The sequence below is a fragment of the Spinacia oleracea genome, chromosome 4 (genome assembly GCF_020520425.1).
Source record: "Spinacia oleracea cultivar Varoflay chromosome 4, BTI_SOV_V1, whole genome shotgun sequence".
Lineage (NCBI taxonomy): Eukaryota > Viridiplantae > Streptophyta > Magnoliopsida > Caryophyllales > Amaranthaceae > Spinacia > Spinacia oleracea.
Window position 1 is genome coordinate 176300612 of NC_079490.1, and position 22495 is coordinate 176323106.

General features: G+C 35.2%; 2 protein-coding genes across 3 annotated transcripts; one reads left to right on the forward strand and one right to left on the reverse strand.

The window, feature by feature from the left end:
- Window positions 1-6382: 6382 nt before the first annotated feature.
- Window positions 6383-10849, forward strand: LOC110792850 (uncharacterized). The gene is made up of 13 exons (XM_021997672.2): window positions 6383-6682; window positions 6759-6837; window positions 7626-7732; window positions 7923-7991; window positions 8078-8132; window positions 8331-8378; window positions 8469-8626; window positions 9136-9374; window positions 9659-9749; window positions 9885-10013; window positions 10105-10258; window positions 10355-10449; window positions 10536-10849. The coding sequence occupies exons 1-13, from the start codon at window positions 6518-6520 to the stop codon at window positions 10719-10721; spliced, it is 1575 nt and encodes a 524-aa protein (XP_021853364.1). The 5' UTR covers window positions 6383-6517; the 3' UTR covers window positions 10722-10849.
- A 246-nt stretch (window positions 10850-11095) lies between these two features.
- LOC110792851 (probable hexosyltransferase MUCI70) lies at window positions 11096-18218 on the reverse strand. 2 transcript variants are annotated; one of them, XM_021997673.2, is made up of 8 exons: window positions 18021-18218; window positions 17383-17485; window positions 17106-17285; window positions 16159-16230; window positions 15881-16074; window positions 13868-14283; window positions 13255-13439; window positions 11096-11503 (listed from the first exon to the last, which is right to left on the reverse strand). In XM_021997673.2, the coding sequence occupies exons 2-8, from the start codon at window positions 17462-17464 to the stop codon at window positions 11133-11135; spliced, it is 1500 nt and encodes a 499-aa protein (XP_021853365.1). In that variant the 5' UTR covers window positions 17465-17485; window positions 18021-18218; the 3' UTR covers window positions 11096-11132. The 2 variants fall into 2 exon arrangements, with proteins under 2 accessions (XP_021853365.1, XP_056698992.1); XM_056843014.1 differs by lacking the exons at window positions 17383-17485; window positions 18021-18218 and having other exon boundaries at window positions 16159-16235; window positions 17106-17279.
- Window positions 18219-22495: the final 4277 nt, after the last annotated feature.

Genomic DNA, 22495 nt, shown 5'->3' on the forward strand with positions numbered 1-22495 from the left:
ACTCCAACGACCCCCCAAAGGAAAATTTGAAAAAAAAAAAAAACACTTATAGCTGAGAGCTAAGAGACCTGTTATAATCTAGAATAAGCCTAAGAGACCAATGTTTAGGAACAAAGGGTCTCTTATAGTTTTGAATAACACATCCACTTCCAAATTCAATTAAAATAAAAGAGATAAGTTATCTAAATACCCACTCTTTTAAATTAAGTTATTCTTTTCTCCGGACGTACGAAACCCATAGAAAATAATTGTAAAATTTTTGTAGGTATTTTATTGTAATATGAATATTTATTAATTTTACGACGATACAATTTATTTTCGTATATATTGTGTGGTGAAAAATCACCAGGCACAGCACTCTAAAATTTTTGGATACGCCATTGCCGACACCCTGAAATAAAAATCATGCCTCCGCCACTGTCTTATACTCTGTTTGGTTTGGTGTAAAACGTTTTCAGTACAAAATGGTTTTCCATGAAAAACAAATTTCAAGTGAAACACAATTCCAAACTAGTTTTCTTTTGTTTGATTCCTTAAAAGAAAATGATAGAAAGTTTGATGGGAAGAAGGGAGAGGGAGGTAAAGAGGGAAGGAGGAAATGTGGAAAAGTGGTTTTACTCTCTTTTAAATGTAAAAACTTTTTCCACCTTGAAGGAGTTATGGAAAATTAATTTTCATCATTTGACAAACCAAACAACGTAAAATGATTGTAAATAGGAAAATCGTTTTCCACAAAAACGTTTTACACCCTACCAAACAGAGCCTTAAAGTCTAATGAATTATACGTTACTCGCTCTGTATTTATTTAAGGGATACACTTGCCTTTTCCGGCCGTATTTATTTAAGAGATACACTTGCCACTTTTAGTAACTTATCAACCCCACCATCTAATTAAATAATCTATCTACACCCCACCATCAGTCCATCACCCCCTACCCCCTAAAGTAATATGATCCCCACTTGTTTTACTTATTAAAATATCTACCTAATCCCACTTGTTTTATTACTTTATTTCATTCAATTTTTCTTCTTAATACCCGTGTCCGGCCAAGTGTATCTCTTAAATAAATACGGAGAGAGTACTAGTGAGTAGTGAGCACGGTGTAGGAACTATGACTAATAAGAACAATAATTAGAACAAGCTTATCTGTAACAATGTCGTGGCGTGACACCAATCACTGCCCTAAAGTCGAATTTGCCCCGCTAAGTACACGCGGACTCGTAGCAACCGACCCCCAGGGATACACGACTCCAATCCTTCGGTGTACGACGAAGAACTAGATTGAGAACACCCTTAAGCAATGCCCAGAACAATGGAGGTTTTGTGTTTTTATTTCGGAGAAGAGGAAAAGGTTTATAGAGAGGTTTTTGGAAAACTGTAACAGCCATAAACGGCTAGTGGAGCCGTTACCGGAGTAATGGGGAACTGCAACAGTTATAAAACGGCTAGTGGGGTTAATGGAGCAGTTTCCAGAGTTAGTGGGTTGATTAAGTCTCCTGACTTAATCAAACCGCCCTTGACCAAAAAGAATAACCCGGTCCACAAAACCCACCCCACGCCCGCGAACCGCATTCGCCAAGTACCAAGGCCCAAGGTCCACGGCCCTCGCCCGAGCCCGGCCCGGCGCGCGCGCGTGTGTGTGTTGTGACCACCCATGCCACTCTCAAGCACTCTTAAACAAATGATTAAAGGGTAGTGCAATATATAAAGAAGGTAGTATGTGGGTTTTTTTATCAATGTGGGACAATTGGTTTTTCATTCTTTTGAAGCATTCCTTTTTGGAGGAACTAACTCCAACATTCCCCCACATGATTCAAAAGAAGGACGGCTTTGGTAATGGAAGATGCTCTGGGCAAGGGATACTTAGTTTTGCAAGTATCAATGTCTTGTGGACTTGAATTGATACCTAGTGCATACTAGTATGTCATACAGCCATATAAGGTGGATTTATCCTTGAACCCTGCATGGGGATTGTAGTAACACAACAGCGCACCAAACTTTTCTCAAAACAAGTAGTGTTCTCGCGAACTTTAATAGTCAGTGCCCCACAAGTTCCTGGTATTTCATGAACGCTCTAGAGGTCCTAAGCCAAGGGACCTCATAGGGGGTTGGGCGTAGCCCCCACATTCACATAGGTAAGTTCATCAGGTTTATACTGTCATAAACCACCTCAATAGGCTATGAACTTATTAAGAGCTTTGGCTCATCCTTACTCATTTGACAGTAAGACAAAATACTACATCACTTTATTAATAGGAATGGTAGTAGTATACAAAACGCGAGTTCTTTTGTGACTTAGTTTGACCCATTGAACTTAGATTTCTCCAAGATGGGTATCCATCACAATTCACTCCTCAATAGGCTTTAAACCCATTCCTTGTGCTGACTCATGCACCATTTTCTTACAAAGGCCTTTGGTGAGAGGATCTGCAATATTCCTCTCCGACTTTACATACTCAAGTGATATCACATTATTTCTGATCAGATCTCTAACAATTGCATGCCTCACGCGAATGCGCCTCCTTTTTCCATTATAGGATTGATTGTTCGCTACCCCAATTGCAGCTTGTGAGTCACAATGCATGGACACTGATGGAGTTGGCTTTCCCCACAATGGTATGTCAGCTAGCAGGCTCCTTAGCCACTCGGCTTCTTGACCTGCCAATTCTAAAGCAATAAACTCAGATTCCATTGTAGATTTAGCAATACAAGTTTGTTTAGATGATTTCCATGAAATAGCACCACTAACAAGAGTGAAAACATAGCCACTAGTAGAATGAATCTCATCATTATCTGACACCCAATTAGCATCGCAATATCCTTCTAAAACACATGGTGTCCTATGATAGTGCAAACCCCAATTGATAGTGCCTTTCAAGTACCTCAATAGTCTTATTAAAGCATTCCAATGATCACGATTAGGACTATGAGTATACCTACTCAATCTACTAACAGCATATGCAATATCTGGTCTAGTATAATTCATTAAAAACATCACACTTCCAATGATCTTGGCATATTGTTCCTGAGACACACTATCACCTTTATTTTTCTTCAAAGTAATATTAGAATCATATGGGGTTTTCGCAGGTGTACAATCAAATTGATTAAATTTCTTTAAAATTTTCTCAACATAATGAGATTGGTTTAAAGACAGCCCATATGAAGTTCTAATAATTTTTATGCCAAGAATAACATCCGCCTCTCCCAAATCCTTCATTTCAAAACAAGAATTTAAGAAGGCCTTAGTTGCATTAACAACATCTATATTGGTTCCAAAAATTAACATATCATCCACATATAGACATATGATCACACAACCAAACTTGTCAAGTATAGAATACACACAAGCATCAGAATCATTAACACAAAAACCATCAGAAATAATAGTTTGATGAAACTTGTCATACCATTGCTTAGGTGCTTGTTTTAGATCGTATAACGATCTAATGAGTTTACATACCTTGTTTTCCTGTCCAGGAGCAATACATCCTTGTGGTTGCTTCATGTAAATCTCCTCTTTCAAATCACCATTCAAAAAAGCAGTTTTCACATCCATTTGATGCACAATAAGATCATGAATAGATGCAAGTGCAATTAAAGCTCTAATGGTAGCAACCTTTGTCACAGGAGAATAGGTATCAAAGAAATCTAGACCTTTCTTTTGATGATGACCACCAACTACTAATCTAGCTTTAAACTTGATCAAATTTCCATTAGTATCCTCTTTCTTTGTAAAAATCCACTTACTTCCTAAAGCTTTACAACCCCTAGGAAGTTCAGTCAAAACCCAAGTATTATTACTCATGATAGACTCTATCTCACTGTTTATGGCCTCTAACCAAAAACTAGATTCAACAGACCTCATAGCCTCCCCATAGGTCCTAGGGTTTTCTTCTAAAATAAATGCATCTATCTCATGCTCATTCAGAAACTCATTTTCAATAAGAAATGCAGTTATGAAATCAGGACCAAAACTAGACTCAGTTCTAGCTCTCTTACTCCTTCTAGGTTCTACATTAGATGATGCAATGTCATGATGCACAACAGAAGAAGATGGAGATGGAACAGGTAAACTTGCTTGCACATTCAATTTCATAGGAAAAATATGCTCAAAAAATTCAACATCCCTTGACTCACGAATTGGACCAAAACCAGATGCATCCTTAAGAATGAGTCTATATGCAGCACTGTTAGAAGCATAACCAATAAAAATCCCATCAACAGTCTTAGGCTCAATCTTACTCCTTTGGAAATCAGGAAGTCCTATTTTTCCTAGACACCCCCACACTTTAAGGTAACTCAGGTTTGGTTTAAAACCTCTCCATAGCTCAAAAGGGGTTTTATCTAGTTTTTTATGGGGAACACGATTAAGCACATAGCAAGCAGAAAGAATGGCCTCACCCCACATGTTAGTAGGCATTCCCGAACTAATAAGCATAGCATTCATCATATCCTTAAGGGTTCTATTTTTCCGCTCAGCTATTCCATTTTGTTCGGGGGTATAAGGAGCTGTAGTCTCATGAATAATACCATTAGTTTCACAAAATTTCTTAAGGGGATTGCTATCATACTCTCCACCTCTATCTGATCTCAGCCTTTTAATCTTAAGGTTTAATTGGTTTTCAACTTCAGCCTTATAGATAAGAAACTTTTCTTCAGCCTCATCTTTAGTACTCAACAAATAAACCTTAGTAAATCGGGAAAAATCATCAACAAAAGTAATATAGTAATGCTTACCTCCTCTACTCATTGAATTCTTAAAGTCACCTAAGTCACTATGAACTAACTCAAGTAAAGAAGAAGTACGAGATACACTTTTGTTAAACGCTTTCTTAGGGTGTTTAGCCTCCACACATACTTCACACTTATCGAAAGAAGTATTGCTAAAGTCAGGAATTAAACTAAGTTGTTTAAGTCGTTTAACAGATGCAACATTCACATGACCTAGTCTAGAATGCCATAAAGAAACAGACTCAGCAATATAAACAGAAGCAGTAGGAGTTTTATTATCAGAAACAACATCAAGCACAAACAAACCCCCATTACAAAATCCCTTTCCCACAAAATCCCCATTTCTGGTGAGTACAAGTTTATCAGATTCAAAAGTTAATTTGATGCCAGCTTTGTTCAATAATGCACCAGAAATGAGGTTTCTGCGAATATCAGGTACATGTAAGACATTTTGCAAAGCAATGGTTTTTCCGGAAGTTAATTTCAGAAAAACCTTTCCTTTGCCAAGAACACTCACAGTGCTTGAGTTGCCCATGAAGACACATTCTCCTTCAGAAACTTTTTCGTACTCCTTGAACATCTCCTTGCTAGAACAAATATGACGAGTTGCACCGGTATCAAGCACCCATTCTGTTACGTTGCTCACCAAGTTTACTTCCGACACCACAACAGCAATGATTTCATCCTCAACAAGATTGGCTTGAGCTTTATTCTCCTTTGCTTTGTTGTTCGGTCCATGCCCTTGTCTGCAATCTTTTGCAATATGCCCGAACTTACCACAAGTGAAGCAGTTTCCCTTGAATTGCCTATTTTCCTTGAAGTTGTTTTTGGCTTGTCTGGTCCCATGAAGTTGATTAGAACCTTTTCCCTTCGAACCTTTATTATAACCTGCATTTTTATATTCAACAAGGTTAGCAGTAGAAGAGGAATGATCCTGAGATTTCCCTTTGGTTTGGATGCGATTCTGCTCTTCTATCTTGATCCCAGAAACCAACTCTTGGAGGGTGAAATCCTTCTGTTTATGCTTCATGGAGTGAACATAATTCTGCCAGGAAGGAGGTAGTTTTTCAAGAAGACAATTGGCTTGAAACTGATCACAAAACTTCATTCCTTCAGCAATAATATCAGCACATAGATTCTCATACTCATGTACTTGATCTAAAACAGGCTTATCATCAGTCATACGAAAATTTAACCAACGAGAACAAGCATACTTCTTAGTCCCAAAATCATCAGTACCATACTTAGATTTCAAAGCATCCCAAATATCCTTTGCATTCTTTGACTTACTATGAATCATGTAAAGGGAAGTAGTCATGTAATGCAACAACATACCACGACAGGTCTTATTATCCTTATCGAAATCCCTAATAGAATTAACAGGGGCTACAGAGAGTATAATCTACCCCATTTTGCCCCAAGAAAAATTCCATTTTATCAGGCCCAAGGCCCAAGCCCGGCCCGGCGCGCGCGTGTGTTGTGACCACCCATGCCACTCTCAAACACTCTTAAACAAATGATTAAAGGGTAGTGCAATATATAAAGAAGGTAGTATGTGAGTTTTTTATCAATGTGGGACAATTGATTTTTCATTCTTTTGAAGCATTCCTTTTTTGAGGAACAAACTCCAACACACGGCACCAGTGGTGAGGATTGAAGGAGATCAGCATCATCTAATATTCAGTATTTACTATTAAAAATAAAATAAAAGTGTTTACACAAATATAACAAAATTATTACGGAGTAAACACAACTTAACAAGTGTTCATCTGCAAAACAAAAATGTTATCTAGCTTAACGATCACCCCTTCCTTTGCTACTAGGAGTAGAAGATTTTGCTGCAGAGCAGAAATTTCCAAAAATCAGGGCCCACAACCAAAGAACAAGGTTGTAGTTGTTGGGTCGGGTTGGGCTGGGCTTGGTGCGGCCCATCATCTGACCAAACAGGTCTTCCTCTCTCCATTTCTTCTGTACAAACTTTCTGTATTGAGTTTGATGGATTTTTATGTTAATAAAATTTCAGGGGTTTGATGTTACTGTTGTTGAAAGGGGTGCTGATTCTGGGTTTTCTACCTATAGTCCTGATGAAGTTGGTATTCAAGGTATTATGACAACTGTTCATTCTACTGGAATTTCTGGTAATACAAGTTTAAGAGCTGAACTTTTACTAGTTGCCACATTGTCCGACCCTCTCATAATTGTATTAGGAAAGGCAACTATTTTTTTTTTTTCCTGAAAAACCCAACAATAGAATATGTGGCGATTAATTCCGGACGAAGTGAGTACATATTGACATAGGCATATAGCCAATGAGCTTAACTGAAACTGTCATACTATGTTACAACTAGCTTAGGTTAAGGAGGAGATGATTCTTAGTTTCTTACAGCAATTCCATAGTTCCCGTTGACCTTTTTGCTCGAATTCGACATGGGTTGAATAATTTGTATCACCACTTCGGACAAAAGAAGAGATTGACCACATATAAGTCTAACGAGATTCCATTCACATGTGGGGTTAATCTTCTCAACAACGTGACTTATCAAATGCTAAAATAGATATGGATTTATTTATCTGACTATCCTCTTTGATGCTACTTCCTCCGTTGCGCAATAGATGCATCGTTTCTCTTTTGGCTATTTATTAACTAATTTTGACAATTATTCTTTCACATTAAGTAAAAACAAACATAGACAAGTGAGATCTTGTTAAATTCGTATCAATGCGAGGATTCCAAATATCAATTTTTTATAATTTTTACTTACATGCGATTAGAGATATTAATGTTCAAAGAAGCATGTTGGGATACGTGAGAAAAGAAATGATGCATCTATTGCGAAACGGAGGAAGTATTATATAATACTTCTCGAGCCTAGAGTGTCTTTGATTTCAGGTTTCTGGCACCCCTACCGTAATATATTTAGCCTTGTTGATGAGCTTGGTATCAAGCCATTCACAAGTTGGATGAAATCTGCACAATATTCTGAGGAAGGATTGGAGGTAATAGTGCTACTACTTTTTCTTGAACCATACAAAATATCATACTAAGTATTGTATTATTTTATATAATTGACTGTTAAGAATATGAATCACAAGCTAGATGTAGATGCAAAATAGTTTCAAATTGATGAAATCAGTTATGTGATCATTTTATTTGGTCACACTTTGATTGTACATTCATGATCTGCAGGTGGAATTTCCTGTCTTCCAAGATGCGTCTCAACTGCCAACTCCACTAGGACCTCTAACACAGACCCAAGTATGTTTCAAAGAACCTGCTATTACTTAGTTGAGCAAATAATGTTTCTGATCGCATTATAGTAAAAAAAATGCTAACATCTGCAGTTCATGCGGCTACCTCTGGTGGATCGTTTGACATCACTTCCGCTAATGGCTGCAGGTAAAGCTCTTTTGATACGTTTACTAATAAGATGACATACATTTGCCACACAATCAGCCGCCCTATTTTCTTCCCTATAGACATGTTTGATACTGCCATTGCTGAAATCTGACCAGCAAATTTCTTATACCAGAGATCAAAATCTCCAACTTTTAGGAAGTTTCTTTTGACTTGTCAGTGGTTACATATTTTTTGCAGTGGTAGATTTTGAAGACACTGATTCAGCATGGAGAAAATATGATCCAAGTGAGAATATTCTTTGGCACCCAAGTACTTGTAATCTGCTTCAATATGCTCTCCAGGTGTCTTACTTTGGTGTTTCTTTTTTCATTTTAGTTACTGCAAGAGAGCTTTTAAGACAGTTTGGATGCTCAGAGAAGCTGTACAGAAATATTTTTAAGCCATTGCTTGAAGCGCGTTTATATGCACCAGCTGAGCAAATCAGTGCGGCTGCCACCCTGGCTGTGCTATACTACTATGTCGTTGCTCATCAGGTTTGGTGCCTTGAATTCTTTCGTAACAGTATATTATTATTATTATTATTATTATTATACGTTCATTCCTAAAACATGTTCAGCTTTTCTGCTTTCTGATACTAGTAAAAAAGAATAGACACCTGAGCTGTTTCCTACTTATTACTGTGAGACTGTGAGTAATCTGAAGGAGTACGTGGACAGTAGCTCAAAAGTGATGCACAGTTGAGTTAGAACTTAGAACACAACTCCAACCTTTCACCGGTTTATATTTCCTGTGAACTTGAACAAACATTTACCCTAAAATGAAATACTCCCTCCACCGCTCGTTAAAGTATACATCTACCATATTTGAATTTCTCGCATTGAACTAATACATTTTAGTCAGTTTTCCTCTCTATTTTTTCTCTAGTTCGGTTCGTTTTTACCCTCATTATTGTTGAAGCTTGCTCTGTTTTTTTTCTCTTCTTGTTCGTGATTTATTTGTGTCTGAAACTCTCAAGTCTGAACTCTTCTCTGAAATGAGGCAGAAAAATTTTGATCTGTTATTGTGTCGCGGAAGTGTCAAGGAAAGAATTTTTGAGCCATGGAGGAAGTTATTGAAAAGCAAGGGGTGTGAATTTCGTAGAGGCAGAGGAGTTACAGATTTCATCTTCAGTGAAGAAACAGGTTGTGTTTCAGAAGTAGTGTGTGGGAATGACAGAATAAAAGCTGATGCAGTGATCTTGGCTGTGGGTATCTCCAGCATTCAGGAAATCATACAAAGAAGGTCTGTTACTTGCTCCCATCGTCTGTGCTCAGATTTATGTGCTGAATATATTTTTAGTATTAAATTATCATTTCAGAAATATCTGGGTGATATTCTATTTGAAGGGAGTACATGTCCCGTTTATAGTTTACCTGCGAATCACAAGTTTTTGTCGAACATATGCTTAATCCTTTTGCAAAGTTGACTGTCATATACAAAGTATGTCATTCTATTCTGTATTTCTTTTTGTAAAGTTTTGCAGTGCTATTTGTTTAACTGGCTGCCTTTTTTGTGTTATTTTTCAGTTCAGCATTGTGTACCAGGGAGGAGTTTCTGAATGTTTTGAACTTGGCTTGCACTGATACGCTTTCTGTCAAGCTTCGTCTTGATCGAAAGGTGTAAGCAACAATAAATTCCACTCTGTATCAATATATTGTATTGTTCTAATTGTCACTTTGTTTTCGATTGTGTTGAGTAGCCTACAATATAAACTTAGTTGACAAAGACTGATCTTTTCTGAAATTCTATCAGATTAACATCCCGAACGCATGCAATGCTTGCTCGGGATTTGATGCATTAAGTGGCTGGACTTTCTACAACTTGAATGCTATCTACCAGGAATATGAAAATGATGAAACAACAATCTTACAGGCTGACTTTGTAAGTATACAAAGTAGATTACTTACTTACCCACATTTTGAGCAGATAATATCTTCAAAATACCTTATCTTTGTGATGCAACTTGTTGCAGTATCATGCAAACGCGTTCTTGCCCCTGACTGACGAACAAATCTCTGCAAAAGCCATGTCTTACCTTTCAAAACATGTCAAACAACTTGAAGATGCTAGAATTATTGACAAGGAGATAACAAGATATCCAAACTCCTTGACTCACTTTTTCCCAGGTCAGTTAGTGAGCTAATTGAAAAATTCAAGAAATTTCTGTCAAGAAACTCCTGCAATGACTAACAATTGACGTTCTCTTCTCCATCGATCAAAAGGGTCTTATAAGTACTCAATGCGAGGGTCAACTTCTTTCCCGAACTTGTTCGTGGCAGGAGATTGGACAATAACCAGACATGGTTCATGGTCACAGGTACAGAAACCTACCATTCTTTAGGTCAGATGACTGTGAGGGCTATAGCCAGGCAATTAATTACGCGTTGTGTGTGTTTTTTGCAGGAGAAATCCTATGTGACAGGACTTGAAGCTGCCAACAGGGTGGTGGATTTCCTAGGGGAAGGAAATTTTGCGAAAATTGTTCCTGTTGAGGATGATGAACCTCATATTGAAGCACTTCGTAACCTCAACAGAAGTTTTAATGAGTTCAGAGCTCAGCTTCCTTGCTCGAGTTATTTCCTTCAGTGATCACATTATGCCTATGTTTATAACCTAGAAAACATTATATGACCATACCATACCATACCATACCATACCATACCTGTATATTGATAATTTTTCATAGTTCATAGAATCATAGTATACAATTTCTTTCAGGTCGCCTGCCAACTAACTTAAGGTAAAAATTCTGCACTTCCTTCACATTGATGCTTATTCCTGGTTTATCACCTGCCAACATCATTTCTATCTAAGACTATTCCTGTTTTCGCATTATAGAAGGAAAAACTGTCCTTCCGATAAATCTTAATTGCACAATTAGGAGCAAAGTTTCTCTACAAGACAAAGAAAACCAAAGAATTTGACTAGAAGCAATGATGAAATATATTTACCAGAACAGGAAGGACGAGGAAAAATCAATTTCATATCTGAATTCAGTTTTCATCCAGCTTTTGATGTTCTTACAACGGTTGGCAAGACAACTTTAGTAAGATCAGCAGGGTAGGGAGTCCACAACCCGAATCCCCCTCTACTTTCTCTCAAATCACTATTTGACTTGAACTCACTCAAAGACTTGACCCACTCAACCTTTGAAGAATGCTCTCGAGTGTGGGGATGCAAGACAAATTGTGCGTTATACTCACAGTTTGGAAACATATAAAACTTGAACTTATTTTTCAGCCTGTAAACAACATAGCCAAAGCTTAATTGGTCTCTTGGTGTGAAGAGATGAACCTCATTGAACCATAAGCAGCTAAATAGATTGTTCAAAGCAGTATGCTCCCGGATGATAATTGCTCCTTCAGGCACATCTGCATTGTGTAAACCCACATATCAGCGAGATGATCTATTGTCTTGTTAGATTTCAATTTACTGAATTTGTAAAATTGAGTCACAATTGTAATTAATAAGTAATACTCCCTTCGTCCCAAAATAATTGAGACAGTTCATTCGTCTGTTTCAAAATAAGTGCAGCCTTCTTTTCTCAGCACAAGGATCCTCTATCTCTCTTCTTCATCATTCATCATTATCATTATCATTACCCCATTGCCTCAAAGAGGCTCCCGCAAGAAGCAGGGTAAAGGGGGTCGGACGTACGCAACCTTACCCTTGCAATTGCAGAGGGGTTGTTTCCAATTGACCCAAATAAAAATAAAAAAAGCAAATATTCTTGTCTCTTCCTATATCTACCCTCTTATGAGCGTGCCAAAAGGCAATGTTTCAATTATATTGTGATGGAGAGGAGTAGCAAGCAGGAAGAAACAAAAGACGGAAGTAAACTGCAGAGGGCCCAACTTTTTGCGTATAAAAGGGAAGGAGTGTGCCCATGTTTTATCCAAAATATTGTACCGAGTCAACAACTAAATGCTTTCAATTTTTCAAGGGTGTTACTTAATGCAGAAAAGATTTTCTTTATATAAAAACTAAAATTACCAAAATATCCCTAATTAATTAATAAATCTTCAAATATATTTATTAATAATAATAATAATAAAAACTTAATTAGACATCTCAACTCAAGGCAAAGCTCTGATAAACCGGTGCCTCCAAAAAAAATCATCTGAATTTTCCCCAATCAAATTATCCCTGATCTACTCCTTTTCTATCTTCTTTCACTCTCTATATTGCATCTTGTTAAGAAAAAGAGAAACCAGAAGAATTTCTAACATGCCAAATTAATTCATCTTCCTTCCATTGTTGTAATTAGAGAATCAAATTGAAGAACACCCATCTGATTTTTTTTAGTGGACATCACAGAGAGAGAAAATGAAGAAGGCAACGGTGGGGGCGGCGGTGGTATGTACATCGGTTGTGTGTTCGATGGCTGCGGCGTTGGTGAGACAAAATGAAAAGCTCAAGCAACTTACTCCCGATGTTCTTCCTTAAAACCCAAAAATATCAACCATTTTCACAAACAATTTCAAATTGCTTTTGGGTATTTTTTTTTTTTTTGAGGGAAATTGTTTTTTTTTTTTTTTTGTTTTTTTGACAAGTAGGGAAATTGTTTTTGGGTTCTTGTTGAGCAAAGACATTGAAATTGATTATACGGAGTAGCAAACAAAGGTTCCCTGCATTTTGTTCTTATAAATTAGATTTCTTTTAATGATTTTTTATTAATTAATTAGGGGTATTTTAGTAATTTAAATTTCTGCATAAAGAAAATATTTTCTGCATTTAGAAGCTATGTTTTTCAAAACATAGCAAAACAAATGAACAAATAAACAAATAGAAATCATGATAATAAAATTAGTAAACACTAAACTAAAACAGTCAAGTTTTCTTTTCATACAATAGCTTTCCATCATGTTTGAGCTGTGTCACGGGTTAAATTATGCCGAATTCCTCAACTAGGGCATATGAAGTTCATGCACATAATGGTTATGTCTGGATTAATTCAACTAATATTTATCTTTAGTCGTGAGTGTTCTGAACATATTAATTCACGACACAAAATGAACCCTCTTTGAAAAGTATATCATGGTATGCTCCTAATACAGCATATCCAAAAAGAATCAAATAAAGGTGAAAGGCAATGAGAAATCTATTATGGTTAAGTTCTTACCGCTAGGAGTACTTTTCAACGGACTCCAAGGTTCCATTCCTTCATAACGATAAATTTTCATCTGAAGATCAATAAGTGGTCGGGCATATCGCTTCCTACGCTTGTTTGCATCAGCTTCCTCAAACACATTACGATGATGCTTGTGCTGTGCAATAGCATATGTGTGCTTACCTCGCCATAAATATCTGCAGATGACAAACAAATTAACCGTCTTTGACTTTAAAGGTGCATCACAAAGATTCTACATATATATTCTTCTGGGAGAGGGGATAACCTTCAATAATCATTTACGATTTGATTTCATAGTAAGTTGACATATCACCGTGGTGGAAGATTGAGAAAAATAAAATTAAAAAACTCAAATCAGCATATCAACAATTTGATGCTAAACCTCACATATACCACCACTACAGCTTAGTCAGTTGTTCTGTTTATTTTACAAATTACACTCAAACATGAACTCCAATAACTTGCTTTCTTTTGGTATTAGCAGAGACCGCTCACTCGCTCAGTGAATCAGTGAGTGAGACTAAAAAAGTAGTTTTTGGTGTGGAAATGGCTATTCGTTTTCATTTAGAATGAGTCTGTGTTTGAATAAAGTTGGATGCTATACCTCTCCAACATAAGCAGTGGATCAACTATAAGCTCCATTTTACCATCAATCCAAATGCTATACTGCGCTTCTGGAAACAATCTGTGTACTAATATTTTAGGAACTTTCCCGTTTCTCCTGGGTTCATCGTATGGTTGATGCTTCAGAAGGACAAGACGCCAGATCCCCACCCAATGGCCCCCATCAGTGTCCACACTTACTGAGACATTTTTCTTGATGAAGTCAAAGGACTTCTCATCGACCACCATAAGAAAACAGAAAATCTTTTGTGATCGATCGCTGATATTAGAAGGTTGATGCGGTGTATCATATCCATCAAATATACCAGATGCAACTACAAACCTACACTTCTTGGCATACTCTGTATCTTTTGGATCCATATCACCACCACCATTACGCATAAACCCACAGTGGACCTGCAATATAAAGTGTATAAAATTGGGGACATGATATAAGTTAAAACCAATGCAAGTGATAGCAAAACATCAGAGATTCAAAGCCCTTCTTTTATTTTAGCACTAAAGAGTAGACCATAGACGGAGAGGCCTCAAAAACTTTAAACACCATGCTTCATTTTCTTAGTAGTAGGTGCTTAAATTCTACGACTAGAGAAAGGAAAGATACAACTTAAAACTATAGAGAGGAAATCAGCATTTCACAATACTTGAATACGGAGTATTAGGTGCTAGGAGGCCTAGGAGTCCAAATGTTAACAGAAGTCAAGATTTTCATTTAGAAACTGGATTTGTAGCATCTTAAGAGATATGCATGTAGGTAGTAAAATTTTAAGATTTGCTTGAATACTGGCATGTAGAAGAACATGGGTAGTCCTTTGATATTAAACCTGAAAATTAACACACTAAAAAGTTTCATCAATCTAACTCCTAAAGTCCTAAATGGATTTTTAGTAAGATACAAAAGATGGACGTAATTAAAGGAGCAGACGAAAGCTCCGTGGCTAGAAAATCCACTTGGACATATGTTATAACATAGTCAACTGGAGCCATTTACACTTCTAAGAAGTGGCTTCTTATCTTCATCGCTTTTGATTGTAAGCAAGAATGATGAAAAGGCGATACTGGCTGTCAAACAAATATCTACTGGAGTAACATTAGTGGTTGATACCCATCTGTCTTTGGACACCTGGCTCAATTTATGTATGCGCCCTTACAGCCAGGAGTAACTGAATAAGGTATATATTAACTACTTCGTATTAAGCTATGATTTAGCTGCTTAGGTTTACATTTGTCCATCTCTTTTTACGTAAAGGGTTGGTAACACAATATAGTTTAAATTTAGCAAAATCCTCAACCAGTTTTCTTTGAAAAGGTCCACAAATTAGAAGGTGCACCCGGTTGTATGTAGTTATACGTGCAACCAGGTTAAAAGCAGATTTTTACGGTTTAAAAGCACATTTTTCCGATTTAAAAATACATTTTGCAGTTTAAAAGCACAATTTTACAATGTAAAAGCACATTTTACAGTTTGAAAGCACATACATTTTTTTCTAGATTTTTTTTATTTTTTTATTTTAGCACTTCATTAGAAATTTAAAAATATATTATTTTAAAGAGGATGTATTTTTTTTTTGTTGTAAACATGCTTTTAATCAATAAGTATGTGCTTTTAAATAATAAAAATGTGTTTTTTGAATGAAATACAAAATGACCCGATTGCATGTAGAGCTACATACAACCGGGTGTACCTTCTACCAATTGGAAAAGGTCACGTTCAGATGATACTCGGCAGACACATACACCTCCTTCTACAGATTCTAAACTTACTTCTATATTGATAATCTAATCAAATCAAAGGTTCAGTAAAAATGTAAAATGGGAGAAAAAAGATCGATGTCTCAGAAAAACAGTACAGAGAACTCATATTCAAGAATAAACTGGAATGTCATTAACATTCAAACATAATGTGACAAATGTGAAGAAAAACCAATAAGATACTTTTTTTTTAACAAGATTCACCCAACAAACTAACATTTATGCATATCAATCTGCTCACCTTCATGATTGGCTTCAATTTGAAACTATCCTCTCTTTGTGCCCAGCTTATATTCCCTCCAAATAAAGGGGTTGATACACTATCTGTTTCTTCATCCTCCACAATGAAGGTTAGGTTTCGCACAATTGTATCAGGTGTCTTAGCCTTTGGTATAACTACTGCATCAGGGTCATCAACCACAGGAACAGAACAGCCTAATAGCAGAAGAGCATGTCAATTAAGTTGATTCCATGTTAATCATAAAATAAACTCCGTTAAGAAGATGGTCAGGCGCTTACGATGTGGTGATCTTGGTACAAATCCCATTGAGTCTAGCATAATAAATACTTTTCCCTCTCTATTACAAACAGCTGCACTTTAAACAAAAAAGGACTCAGCAGAAAATGAAGAAACGGAAAGCACAATTATGAAACTACCAAGGAAAAGCCACTACAAGCTCCATTAAGCATTTTTGTTCGCAGAACCATGTCAATGTTAAACAGAAAATCCAACCTCCCCCCATCCGAGAAGAATTTATTCCCAATGTTAGAGCTCTGTCACCTTCCCTGGAAAAAGTTGCCTAATACGGAGAGTAAGGGATGACCCGACTATTATAACGGGTATTCATTGAATTTGTTACAAGAAGTTGCCACAAAATGACATTTATTTCTATTATTAATAACTTGTCCTAGGACATGCCCACCTTCCATGCTTACTAGCCATAACTTACTGTGAGAAGTTGATTCCCTGACTTTCTCATTGATCACCAAACTATGTATATAAGATGCAAATATACATAATATTATCACTCACAAGTCAAAAGCAAAGTACTTCCTTCCCAAAAAATGGGAGGGTTTACTACTCTAAGCTGGCACAAAAGCCAACTCAGCTAGTAAAGTCCCTGTCCTCATTCTTGTGAAGTCATTATTTGGTGCCCCATGTTCACTATTTCTGGTCCAAGAAGAAAAGATTAAGGTATGAATCGCAACACAGGTCCAAGGCCATATGATCTATAATCTCTCTAGCCCGTGTCAGTACTTGTAAACTTAGTTAAAATGAAAAAAATTGACTCCTATACTCGATCGCATTCTCAACAGCCAGCATGAAAAAAAGATAATTACTGAACTACTACTAGCACCTGGTAATTTAGCAAGAAGAGACTTCTAAAAGATTCAATTCAATATACGAACACACTATTAGCACTAATAAACACAAAATCTATGTCTCGCTGATATTTGGATGATACCTGAAAAGAAACCTATGGAAGATTGACATGACCAAATATGGAATAACAGTACAGAAAGAATGAGCATCATCCAAACCACGCCTGCAACAAGAAGCAACCGAATAAAACCCTTTTTCCACAACATCCTCAATGGATACTCAGCTGATAACTTCCCAGACGAAAAGAACCCCTCTTCAGAATCTGCACCAACAAGCAAAATCGATAAGTTTTCTGATGAAAACCGTGAAAACTAACACCAAAACAGTGCAGATGAAACATAGAACAATGCAGGAATTACCCTTCTCTTTCTGATTAAGAGCCTCAGGGTCAGCCCTACGATTTGGCCGCTGTGAAACTGATCTTTGAAAAATAGCTTCCATTATTTAATTTCCATCAACTTCCTATCATTCCACCAGAAACCCAGATCACAAGATGCACCATAAGGAAGTTGAGAGCAGAACTCACTTATTTCAAAATTAAATAAATTAAATCTTATAAATAAAACACTCCAAACTAGTCTAAACTAATCACATACTGGGTACACTAACATATTTGGGGAAAGCAGCAATTAATTTAATTTAACAGGTAAAAGCAAGAAACTCTTCTAGTTTTGTAATAATGCTGATGATTTTCTAACATCGAAACGAAGATGCAACACCCAATTCATATTAATTGCATACCATAACACCGACAAAATGGCATTTTGCAATTGTTGTGGGCAAACAGCATTGAATCAAAGCATGCAATTTTGTATTGATATTCTATTAAAAAGCTTGAATCTTTAATAATTATGAGAAAAACCCAACAATAAATAATCAAACCCCACAAAAGAAAAGATTAAAATCTATGATAATGGAAGAGAAAAGCATCAGAATAAAATCAAAGATCCTAAACTCAGCCCAGATCTAAGGAAACATAGAGTGAGAAGCTACTTACAAGAGGAGATTGGAGACAATCAAGTACGATGGAGAAGCTTATTAATGTATTTAGTGTCGATTATTGCGCGCTACTTTGGACAGACTGCAGATCCAAGGAGGGAACTATAATGTATGAATAGATGATGTTCATTAAATCGAGTCAAAAAAAAAAAGTGTGGTATAAATCACTAGAATGAGATTTCTAAAAAATTCAATTGGATTTACTGCTAAAAATTCTCCAAAAGTTTTCTTCAGTTAATTTCCCATAATTATCCTGCAATAAAAGAAAAAGTACGATTAGTTTATCATTATTAAAAAAATTAGTTTTTAGGCCCGTTTGTCGAATGGGCTGGTCATATGTTAGACGTCTAATGGAGTTTAGAAATTATGTTGTTCTTAAACAGGTGTTAGACGGTGTTTAAATCAAATGACAATAATAAAACTTTATGACCTATGAAGTCTAGACTTTTTTAATCATTGCATTTTTCTGCTTATGTTCATTTCCCCTGAAAAAATAGATCTACTTTAAATCACTACCACTAGACCTGTCAAAAATCGACCTGACCCGAAAACCGACCCGGACCTGAACCGAAAATACTGGGTCCTGAACAAGATTTTGTGACCCGTAACCCGATTTTATCCGAGCTCGAGCAACCCGAAAAGTAATGGGTCAAAATCCGACCGAACCCGTTTTGGACCCGACCGATTGAAAATCATTGTATTTATAGTAAAAAATGAGATTATGAGAAAATTTAAGCATATAAGCATGTTGTTTTTACTATTGTTGTGTGTAATATGATTTTAATTTGAATTATACGTCATTTAATGGTTGGATTTGACTAAATATAAACTTGTTTAGGAAAATTTGTTAATTTGTGCCCATATTTTGTATATTTATCACCTAAATTAATGAAAATATAATGCGCGTTTTAAAATCTCTCAACCCGTTGGGTCGACCCGAACCCGAAAGTTCTTGGTCTTGAACAAGCATTTGTAAACCCGAACCCGAAAGTGACCGACCCGACTCAACCCGAACCCGAACGTATTTTTTGATAACCCGACCCGACCGACCCGTTTGACAGGTCTAACTACCACCAATAACATATCATTTGTACAAAGACCAAACAAATTTGCAACTGTTACAATTTACGAATATACTCATGTTATCCAATTAAGGGAAAGACTTAACAAATTCTAACTATTGAACTATACTGACAAAACTTTTCTTATAGAAGAACTAAAACTAATTGTAAGTTCTCTAACAACAAAAATATACAAATAAAACTCACCTAAAAGTCTCAAAATGTCGATGACGATTTACCCACCTTTAAACTGCATGGAAACCATACATTATAAGATTCTCCTTCTCTACAAAATGAATTGAAACTAATTAAGCAAGAAAAATAAAACAACATGCTTCCAACATGCTTAAGAAAAATCAACAACAACGTGCTTATAGAGAGGGGGGTGGTACTGCAACTTGAATTGCATGCATGAAAATTAACAATCGAAATGTTGAATTAAAACACTCTATAATCTCCTACCAATCAAAACGGATCAGTTAAAAAGTCTATTAATGGGAGGTTAACTTTTGAATAAATTCTACAGGAGATCAAAGGGGAGAAGATTTGGGGAATGAATTAAATTGATATTGAAATTAATTAAGGTTGGAGAGTTAATGGGAAGGTGAAGAATGGGAAAGATGAAGTAGGGGATGATTGTTTAGGCTTAATCAAGTTGAGTATCGATCCTAATTTTTGGTACTCCCTCACGTCCCATTTTTTATAGTTCTGTTTCTATTTTGATCGTCCCAAAATTATAGTCATGTTTTTATTTTTGGTCATAACTTTTCGACTTTTTCATGTACTATATTAACTAAAAATGCATTGAAAACCCAACAAAACTTCGATCCCCATGTATTATATTTTAATTCCACATGTACTATATATATTCCCTTTCCCATGTATTATATTCCACGTTCTCTTACAAATCAATTATCAATGTAATATATTCCAATTTCACGTGTACTATATTCTACTTTTCTTAAAATCCGTGTTTTTAGTCAAACGAGAGTATAAATATGGGATGGAGAGAGTACAATTATAGTAAACTAGTTTTATATGCACCCGATGCGTGCAAAAGTATATACTTCATTGCAAAATCATGTTATTATATTTTATAACCTCAAATGTTTTTCTTATACAATTTCAAAGACAAATCGTTAAATTTATTTTGAAAAGCATCAAGGAAATCAGTAAAAACATGTCAAGAATTTTGCACTAAAATCATTAAGGGTGATATAGGTACTTCAGAGACAACAAACTTCAAATATCACCGGATTTCTCCTATTAAAGAGATAAGATAATATATATACTTTTTCATGTACGTGATGGGTGTGTGAACTTTTAGAATGCAAGTAAGATACTATTTTTGAAATTAACACTATAGAGTGATAACCCGGCATTTAATTTTTCTAAACTTATAGTACATGTATATATGAATAAAAAGTTCAAGAAAATAATAAGGATCTAGGGTGATTTAGCTTAATCAATTTATAGTTTAGTACTACGTAGCATCAAAGATACTGAGTACATCATTTGCATTTTCTATTAAGAATCCCACCCCTATTAGAATAAAAAGATAATAATTAGAATGAAAAAAAATAAGGCATGAAAATTTGATAAGGCACACACCCTATATCTCAAGTGCCTAATATGGTGCCTATTTACACTAATATAAACCTGGTCCATGCTAACTTAGCGTGGACCAGGGCAACGGAGTAATTTTTATGGGTAACATATGTAACTGTCACGTGACAGTTACTTTGTAATTTTAAATAGTAACTATATGCGTATTACAGTAATTATGTGTTTTAAAGAGTTACTATGTGTTTTGAATAGTTTTAATGCGATTTGTGTCTAGCCCACTTTATATACGTTTTAAACTTTTTTATTTTTCAAAATTTCAGATCTACATTCTGTTCATTCTCTTTCATTTTCTCTCTCTTCATTTTCTCTCTATGCTTTTCAAAATTTAGCCCAAATTTCTAGGTTTTGTTCGATTTTTTTCGTAATTATCTTATAATTCTTATGATTGGATCTATTTGATGAGGAAAAATTGGAGGAAGTAGTAGATCAAGAAGGAGGTTCGTCGTTGCCGAAATCGAATCGAAGAATTTGCGCTCGCCTACAAATCTTCGTAAGAATTTTTAGAGATCACATCTCGGTTTGTTGTTTTTTAAAGAATTTTAAGTCTATTTTTATTTAAAATTGAAAATATTTGTTGTTTTGAAGAAATTAATGTTTGTGTTTTACCGAAGTATCGTTTTCACTTCGCGAATTCGATCAGTGACTTCACGATTTTAAATAGTAACTATATGAGTAATACAGTAACTATATGGTTTAAAGAGGTACTATGTAATTTTAATGTTTATTATATGTGTACAATAGTTTCTATATTATTTTAATGGTTACTATATGTGTACAACAGTTACTATATGTGTACAATAGTTATTATTTTGTTGAGTGATTCGAAATGTTTGTTGTTTTGTTGAAATTAGGGTTAGTGTTTCACATAGTTAGTATATATATGATATAGTCACCTTTAATTTATGTTGCAATTAGTGTTTTGAATAGTCACTAGAATGTTCGATATGTTTATGTTAGTAGTAGTTTTTAGAGTAACTATACTTCTTTTAAAAGTTACTATAACTTTAAAATAGTAACTACGTGTTTAAAATAGTCACTATATTTTTTAGAAAGTTATTATAAGTTTAAAACAGTAACTATGTGTTTAAGATAGTTATTATGTTATGAACAGTTTATAGTGACTTTTTGATAAATAATAGTTACTATACGATTACATTATGTACTATGTTATTTAGAGTATGTATTTGTCCGCTTCTTAGATAGTGACTATATGATTATAATGGTTACTATATGTGCTCAATAGTTACTATATTTTAATAATAGTCACTATATGTTTTATATAGTTACTATATGGTTTATATAGTTACTATATATTTGATATTTGTATAAGAAAATAATACGAAGTATCAATCACATGTTATTCCAGGTCCTAAAGTTGCATTATCTAGTGACGAATCTCCAAAAATATTTTACAATATCATTTGTATAAGAAGAAATAATGCCTTAAATTTAGAAAAAAGAGACGAAGGCTGTGAACTTTAAGAATTGATGCAGCAAAGCACAAGAGGTAGAAATAGTGTTTGTTGTTTGGGTGAAATTAAGGTTAGTGTTTCATATAGTTAGTATATAAATGATATAGTTACCTTTAATTTATGTTGCGAAATAATGTTTTTAATAGTCATTGGAATATTCATTGTGTTTATGTTAGTAGTAGTTTTTAGAGTAACTATATTTTATAAAAAGTTACTATAACTTTAAAACAGTAACTATGTGTTTAAAATAGTTACTATATTTTTTAGAAAGTTATTATAAATTTAAAACAATAACTATGTGTTTAAGATAATTA

What these genes read in the sequence shown, in the direction of transcription:
- LOC110792850 (XM_021997672.2), top strand. Translation starts at nt 6,518, where the DNA reads ATGTTATCTAGCTTAACGATCACCCCTTCCTTTGCTACTAGGAGTAGA. An exon ending in ATTCTGAGGAAGGATTGGAG is followed by an intron (nt 7,733 to 7,922) that starts GTAATAGTGCTA and finishes CATGATCTGCAG; the next exon opens with GTGGAATTTCCTGTCTTCCA. An exon ending in GACCTCTAACACAGACCCAA is followed by an intron (nt 7,992 to 8,077) that starts GTATGTTTCAAA and finishes TAACATCTGCAG; the next exon opens with TTCATGCGGCTACCTCTGGT.
- LOC110792851 (XM_021997673.2), bottom strand. Translation starts at nt 17,464, where the DNA reads ATGGAAGCTATTTTTCAAAGATCAGTTTCACAGCGGCCAAATCGTAGG. An exon ending in CCACTGCTTATGTTGGAGAG is followed by an intron (nt 13,440 to 13,867) that starts GTATAGCATCCA and finishes TGTCATCTGCAG; the next exon opens with ATATTTATGGCGAGGTAAGC. An exon ending in GTTGAAAAGTACTCCTAGCG is followed by an intron (nt 11,504 to 13,254) that starts GTAAGAACTTAA and finishes TACACAATGCAG; the next exon opens with ATGTGCCTGAAGGAGCAATT.